At 57.8% G+C, this 7,585-nt stretch overlaps 1 protein-coding gene across 1 annotated transcript in view; it reads right to left on the bottom strand.

The window, feature by feature from the left end:
• Positions 1-2,386: 2,386 nt before the first annotated feature.
• CUX1 (cut like homeobox 1) overlaps positions 2,387-7,585 on the bottom strand; it is a 473,579-nt gene continuing 468,380 nt past the window's right edge. Inside the window, exons 18-23 of the mRNA XM_007940080.1 lie at positions 5,568-5,684; positions 4,395-4,478; positions 3,818-3,874; positions 3,399-3,479; positions 2,687-2,751; positions 2,387-2,456 (exon numbers count right to left, since the gene is read on the bottom strand). Of these exons, the coding sequence (XP_007938271.1) occupies positions 2,387-2,456; positions 2,687-2,751; positions 3,399-3,479; positions 3,818-3,874; positions 4,395-4,478; positions 5,568-5,684 (474 nt within the window). The remainder of the gene's footprint in view (positions 2,457-2,686; positions 2,752-3,398; positions 3,480-3,817; positions 3,875-4,394; positions 4,479-5,567; positions 5,685-7,585) is intronic.

Raw genomic sequence — 7,585 nt, 5'->3', positions numbered from 1 at the left:
TATATAAATATAAAGTATCCTCCTTTCAAATGGAAAAGGTGGGGTTCTAGAGGGGTGCAGTGGGTGGGTATAGGTGGAGGCTGGCCTGAAGCCTCCACCCGCTGCCCGCCAGCTCTAGCACTGTCCTCTAGGATAAGAGGCAAGGCCAGCCTTGTGTACTCAGCCCTGTCCTTCCTACACACATCACAGCTGCTTTCCCCGCAGGCCCTGGCCAGCAAACACTTAATGAAATCTTAGGCGGTGGCCCAGCCATTGATTGGCGCTGCACACAGGCCTGGCCGCCTGGCTGGGAACCAGGAGACCTATGAATGAGGCTGAGAGTGTTGTGTGTGTGTGTGTGTGTGTGTGTGTGTGTGTGTGTTGATTGCCCGCTGTCTCCCCCCCAACTCTGGGAGAGGAAGAGGCTTGGCCCCCCGTGGACTAACCTGGTCAGACTGGTGGACTGTGTTCTGCTGGTGGGGCTGCCAGTGGCCAGGGAGGTCCTGGGTGTGAAGCCCTGGGCAGGACAATAGCCCTGGTCCCCAGGGAGAAGGAAGTGAGGAGGACTGGCTGCCTAGTGAGTCTGGCCCACAAGGAGGAACTGGTGGGAGATGTGGAAGTGGCAGGCGGGGTGTGGGGGGGAAGTATGATTGGCCAAGAGCAGCTGTCATGGAGGGACAGGAATGGCGTCAGGGAGAACAGGCCATCTGGGCGGAAGGTGGTTCTGATGGGGCAGAAGATGAGGGGTGCTGGGGGTGGGACCCCTGGACACCCAACTCTAGACTGTTCAGGACTAAGATAGGCAGAGATAGCTCAGGGGGACTGGGCCTGATGGGACTGCGGGGTTTAGAATCAGCCTCACCAGCTACCTGGACGGTAGACACCATGGAACAAGAGGGAATGCTCCTTCCTCCATCTGGGTCTGGGGGTTCCCACATGAAGGGGCTGGTCTGAGGGTGAGGCGCCCCGAACTTGGGGCTCAGGGCAGTTCTTGTGCTCAGGGGGCTTGACAGCAGGCAAAGGCCCAGAGGCAAGGGGCACACTTTAGACGTGGAGAGGACGCCTTTGGGCTGACAGAATGGAAGCAAGGATTCCCCAGGAGCTGACGTGGACTCAGCCAACTGTAGCCACTGGCCTGACCAAAAAAAGTCAAACCCACTGCTATCGAGTCAGTTCTGACTCATAGTTGCCTTAATGGAAGTAGACTGCCCCATCTTCCTGCTGCAGAGTGGCTGGTGGGTTTGAACCAGCAACCTTCTGGTTAGCAGTCAAATGCCTTAGGCACTACACTACCAGAGCTCCTTACTGGCCTGACAGGCATTTTTTAAAAAAGGAACATATTTCCCTCTTTGAGAGGGTTGCTTGTCTGCTCAAGAGGACTCAGACATGTGGGTCTGGGTTTTAACAAAGCTCTGGATCCATTCGGAATTCTTGGGAACAGGAGGCGTGTCCACATCAACAGAGCAGCTGCAGTTCCAGCCCCAGTTCCCAGGATGGCACTGTGGGCGTCCACCAACCTTCGTACCCCCAGAGACACAGAGCTTGCGGCATCCGGTGTGGCTACAACTATGTGTTTATTCTAAATGTGTCAACCTGAAAGCGCAAGTCACAGCTCTAATTTAGGAAGGTCTCCTGTTGGCCCTGAAGTGGCCCTGGTAGGATGGCCCACGGTTAGCACTGCTTGAGTGGGAGCACTGGACCCCTCAGACCAGTCCTCAGGTCTGCAGAGCACAGGGCACGGGGGCTCAGGGGAGACGCCTCCTCTCCTAAAAGCCAGAATATCTTGTGAAGAAGAAAGGAACAATCACGGTGTGTCTGAGAGATAGGGAAGGGGCAACCGAAACAGACTCGCCCTCTGAGGCGCCTGCGCTTCTCATTGGTGGTGCTGGGGGCAGTGAGCAGACCAGGTCTTGTCAAACCTTAGATCCTCTGTCGGGTGGGGGACTGGACTCACAGCCCGTGGGCCTGGAAAGAAGGGCCCTTCACCCTTTTCTTTGGGGGACAGGGCAGGGGAACCCAAGGAGACCCCAGAGCTCTGGGAATCCAAACCCCGTGACCCACGACACTCAACCAGCATCACAACCGGGCAGCTCTGCCACCAGGGCTAGAGGCTAGAGGTCAGGCTGTGGGCGGAGCCTAGGTTGTTGAGTCTCCAGTCAGATGGCGCCTGAGGGGGCCCCCTGGGCTCAGCCTGGTTGGGCACTGGGGCCTCTATGGACTTGGGGTATCTGATGTGGCTGAGACATTCTCTTACAGAGGGCCAAGGGGACCTGGGGCCTCAGTCAGGGCGAGGGCAAGGGCCGTTTCCAAGGGGGTCTCTCTAGGGAAGCCTATGATTAGAAGCAGCTAAGCAAGCAGGAGTGGGGCAATGCAGCCGCCGCTGCCGTGTCGGGGAGGCCCCAGATTGTCACTGCCACAAGTCACCAGCAGCCGCCCCGTTGTCATTCTCATGGAACTTGTGCAGGTGGTCGGCGAACCTGTGGGCCACAGAAACCTTTGCTGAGGCAGACTGAAAACAGGAGAGAGACGTGCATGTGTGCGTGGGGGGTCGGGCAGGGAGATCGCCGGGGCTGCGATGAAGGGTGCACCAGGTGACAGGGCGTGCGCTGAGGGGGATCGGGATTGGGGGTCACGGTGGAAGATTGGGGGAGCAGGAGACATATGGAGGAATGGGTGGTGATCCCAGGGCCCAGGGTGGTGTCCTCACTTCTTAGCACAGAAGGCAGCACAGTCCCTCTCCATGCTCTCGCTCCAGGCCAGCTTGTAGAGCACCTGGTGGTGGGGAGGGTGGACTCCATGAACTTCCAGTCCTGCCTGCCCAGGCCCAGGGTGGTGGGGCCACTGAATCGCTCCGGTGCTGCCCACTCCACACAGGGCTGGAGGCCCAGCGTAGAGTCACTGTCCCTAATACTGTTGGGCATACCACGGCCCCGTAGGACTCTAGGCTTCTACCCCAGTTAGGGGTCGGAGTCAGAACCCAGGTGAGCCCAGTAGAGGTCACTGCCCTGGCTGGGGGTGGGGTCCCTGAGATGCCTTCAATGGCCATGGTGACATGTAGCTGTACTACACATGCTGTACTGTTAAGGTAATGCCCCCTTGGCTGGCGGCCCCCTGGTCATCTCGGTGGACTTAGTTAGACTCTGTTCCTCTCTTGCCTCAGGCTCCCATAGGGCCTTCCCCTCACTAAGCACTTCCCTGGCTGGGCCCTGGATAAAGTCACCCGGGCCTCTGTATAGGGCAGGCAGCTGGTGCCCACGGGTGAGGCCCTTGGAGGGGAGAGAAATGGCCACAAACTGAGGATGTGGGTTAGGCAGGTCTGGGGTCCAGGTCCTCAAGCTTCAGCCACAGTATGGGTCTCTGCTGCCCCTGAAGGTCAGGGGAGGGAGGAATGCAATGCTGTCTGCCCACCCAGCACTCACCAGGAAGACCAAACAATGCAGGAACAGTGTGTAGAAGAAGCCAATGGTGCGTGCCATCTTGTTGGAGAGAACCAGCCGGCCCTGGGGAGCAGTCAAGGGGCGTGGGGTGGGGCGGGGCCAGCCTCACACTCCCGCAGCTCAGCTCAGGCCCAGAAGGCCCAGGACAGCAAGGGGAGGGACAGGCGGCTGGCACCCCAAATCCACTGCACAGGTGGTGAACTTGGGCCCCACGGATTTCTAAGGGATGTTACTCCCTACAGCACAACGGTAGAAGCTGTTCCGGAGGGTGAGGGACCCTGCCCCAGGTCACACGGCCACGCTGGGCAGGACCTGTGAGGGGCCAGTGAGGCCCCGGGGCTTCTGCAGACCGGACTAGAGGCCAGTGGCTGTCTGGGCCCATCCCAGGGCAGAGGACTCACCATGCTGAGGGTGGCCTTATCCCAGGGGCTCAGGTTCAAGTACTTCCTCTGCCGTTCCTGAAGGGGAAGGGATGCTGAGGGGAGGAGCCCAGGGCCCTGACCAGGCACAGAGGGGCCCTGCCCGTCTGCACCACCCCTCCATTCCCAGAGAGCCCTAGCGGGACTGCCAGGGTGACAGACTAGGTCCCCCTGATCCCCATCCTATCAGCAGCTCTGCTTCCCCATCAAGGCGTCCACAGCCCACGAGGTGGGGACAAGGGGAGCTAGAGGTGGTGGGTCCCACCATGGGTCACCTGATACTATGCGCTGTGCCTGCATCTTTGCTTGTCTGCTGCCCTGAGAATGCATGCATGGGGTTGATTTGGTCCCTGACACATGCCTTCATATAGCCACGAGCAGCAGTTCCTGACACCTGCCCTGGGCCAGCCTGGGTCCCCATGTGCGTGGAGGCTGGGCATGAGGGCACGGACAGGTTGGGAGGGTCGGGGTGAGGGAAGGGGTGACTGAAGGCTTGGGGCCTGCCCGGAACAGGGCTGGCTGAGCACGCGCCTCCCCTGCCTGGGCCAGGTTCACGCACCCGCTTGCTGAAGGAGGAGAAGGGGTCCAGGCGCTCCTCGTACTGGGACGAGTACCGCAGCTCTGTGTCGTCGCTGACACTGCCCTGCGCAGGGAGGGAGGAAGGGCCACTGTTAGGCTCCTGGGGCCAGCAGGAAGGCGTGTCTGAGGGAAGCCTGGGCTGTTTCCTCGCCTGCAAAATGGAGGTGGGTGAGGGAGCCCCAGCTCCTGGAGCTGGAGAGGGTCCCAGGGTGACAGCACGAAGGTGGCTAAGTGTCCCCGAGGCTTTGCCTGGGTCGAGGTCCCCAAAGCATCCCCTCCACCTTCAGGGCATGGTCCTCCCTCACAGACCTGGAAACTTAGGCCCCCGTAAGGACTGGGATGTGGCAGAGAGAGGGCTGCGCCCAGGGGCGGGGAGGCATGTTTTGAGGGGGTTTGCAGGGAGACTGGGGGCAGCTGTGGGGTGCAGGCCTACCGGGAGAGGAGACCCCCCACCACCAGCCGCCCATATGGTAGTAGTTTGCATGGAGGCCGGGCGCCCTCTAGTGGCCCAGGAGCAAGCCCAGTGGGTGGGAATGGGGGGATGGTGGCAGAGGGTTTTCTCCCCAGGGAGGCCCCCCACAAGGACTATCACTGCTGTTCCCTCCCTCTCTGCTGCCCACTTTGACTCCCCACAGCTCACAGATGGGGTTTCCTTGTACAAGGTGGTCCTCTGTGAAGGCTCGGGGCTGAAGAGGCCAGGCACAGGCCTTTCCAGCTGAGAAGAACTGAGTAGCTAGGTTTTTGTTCCGTTCTCTTGATTGGCATGTGACATGTTGGACCAAATTCCGGGCTTTTTTATGTAAGTTTAAAACACACAGGTTCTTCACGGCCTGTCCTGATGCTCCACACCCTGGATTAAAGTCCCCGATCCCGGGGTCCACTAAGGGACCACCCACATTTGGCCCGTGACTCAGCCACTTGCTGTGCCTGGCCACCCCCTGGCTGGTTCTGATGACCCTAGAGTTCTACTCTAGGGGGTCTCTCCACAGTTGAGGGAGGATGTGGGCGGCTGAGGGGCCGGATGGCCTCTGGAAGTCCCAGTGCTGCACAGCGGGACACTGCCCGGCCCTCCTGCCCTAGAGGGCCCTGATCAGCCCCTCCTCTGCCTGGCACAATGGGTGGCAGGGCTGGGGAGGCCAGGGAGGTCGCTCACCCGGCCTGCATAGCTCTGTAGGAACTTAATCTTCTCAAAGAGCTTGATGTTGTCAGCACGCAGGCTGTCCAGCTCGGTCTGCAGGGCGTGGATGGTGTGCTGGGCCAGGCGGTTCTCCTGTGGGCAGCAGGCGGTGGGTGCAGGCAGGCAGGCAGGCGGGCAGGCGGCAGGGCCCGAGGAGAAGGGAGGGGGAGGAGAGCCGCTGTTTAAAGACCCTGTTCAGAGCTGCCTCCCTCTGGGAGACCCTGTCCCCTCCTGTGACCCCCGCCCTAGGCAGAAGTCTCAGTTCTCTGTTCAGGTTTCTTCAATGCTTGTTGTTTTTTGGTACTATCAGTCTTTATTTATTTATTTTAAAAAAATATGTTCAGATATAAGGTGTAACATTTGACTGCTAACCAGAAGGTTGGTGGTTCGAACCCACCAGCCACTCTGCAGAAGGAAGATGGGGAATCTACTTCCATAAAGATTTACCACTTTGGAAACCCAGAGGGGTCACTGACATATGCCCTCATATAGCCACCAGCAGCAGTTCCTGATACCTGCCCTGGGCCAGCCTGGGTCCCCATGTGCATGGACAGGTTGGTAGGGTCGGGGTGAGGGAAGGGGTGACTGAAGGATTGGGGCCTGCCCGGAACAGGGTTGAGTTGACTTGGAGTATGAGTCGGAGTTGACTCGATGGCAGTGAGTTTGGTTTTCCTTATTTTGGTTTATAATTCCTGTAACATAAACGTCACCATTTAAAGATGTACAATTCAGTGATTTTGGGGGGGGCACAGTCACAGTGTTGTGCAGTCACCCCCCTTACCAATTTCCAGAATTTTCCACCTCGAGCCTGTATCTATTTCTTAGCAGTCACGGCTTCTGTTTCTCTCCCAGCCCCTGGCAACAACCACTCATGTACTCTCTGTCCCAATGGATTTGCCTGTTGGGGACGTTTTGAAACAGACTCATTCACTAAATTCAAATGCTTGAATAGGTGTTTCCTTTACAGTATTCCAACTTCAGATGGAACCAAAAGATAGAAGGTAAAATGGTTCCATTTTTGAACAAAAGCTGGAAGACGCTACAGGCTTGCTCTGCTCCTGCCTTTTCTGCCCCCACTTAATCAGCCTTGAAGGCCTTCTCTTCTGGGCTGCGTAGTATTCCACAGTGGCTGTCCTTAGTCCTGAGGTGGCAGGTCTGGGGGAGGCCCCGGGGACATCATCTGACGGCTGCTGCACCCTGAGCCCGGCCTGCTGGGGTGCTCAGTGGTGCTCGCCTCCCCCAGGCCTGAGCCTGGGAACCTCAGGCAATGACATCCCCAGGGCCCCACATGAGGAATGTTGGATTTGGAGAGGCAGGGTCTAGAAACTCTGTCATCAGTTAAAGGAATGGCTCTGTGAGAAGCAGCGACAGCCTTCCTGGCTCCTGAACCCCTGTGAGAGTGATCGTGGTGTTGAGGGCTGGCTCTGTGGGGTGGGGGCAGCTGAGTAACCCAAGGTCGGGGTGATGTCACCTCCAGGGCCACTTCTGGGTCTGGATTTTCTTTTTTTGATGCATATGCTATTAAATAAGGCGCTCTGGTGGTGCAGAGGTTAAAGCACTGGCCTGCTAACCTAAAGGTTGGCTGTTAGAACCCCCCAGCTAGCTCCACAGGAGAACGATGGGGCAGTTCTACTCTGTCCTGTAGGGTGGCTATGAGTCGAAATCGACTCCATGGCAGTGGTCTGGGTTTTTTGTGTGCCTGGCACTTCTGGCTACAACAAGAATTTACAGGGCTCTCTCGACACCACAAAGTTGTGACTTGTAACCCTACCACACCCTTTAACCCTAAGGTGACACAGAGCACACTAGTCTGAAGCTGCACACCACACGCAGATTCAGAGAACCCTCTGAATTGTGAGTGAACAGCATGAAGGAGTCCTTGCAAAAAGCTCTTAGGAGAAACTCAAAAATTCCTTGAATCAAATGAGAATGAAAACACAACATACCAAAATCTTTGGGACACAGCAAAAGCAGTGATCAGAGGCCAATTTATA

Source organism: Orycteropus afer, unplaced genomic scaffold (genome assembly GCF_000298275.1).
Source record: "Orycteropus afer afer isolate SDZICR_OR568_19922 unplaced genomic scaffold, OryAfe1.0 scaffold00006, whole genome shotgun sequence".
Taxonomy (NCBI): domain Eukaryota; kingdom Metazoa; phylum Chordata; class Mammalia; order Tubulidentata; family Orycteropodidae; genus Orycteropus; species Orycteropus afer.
The sequence above is the reverse complement of the archived record's forward strand: the minus strand, read 5'-3'. Positions and strand labels throughout refer to the sequence as shown.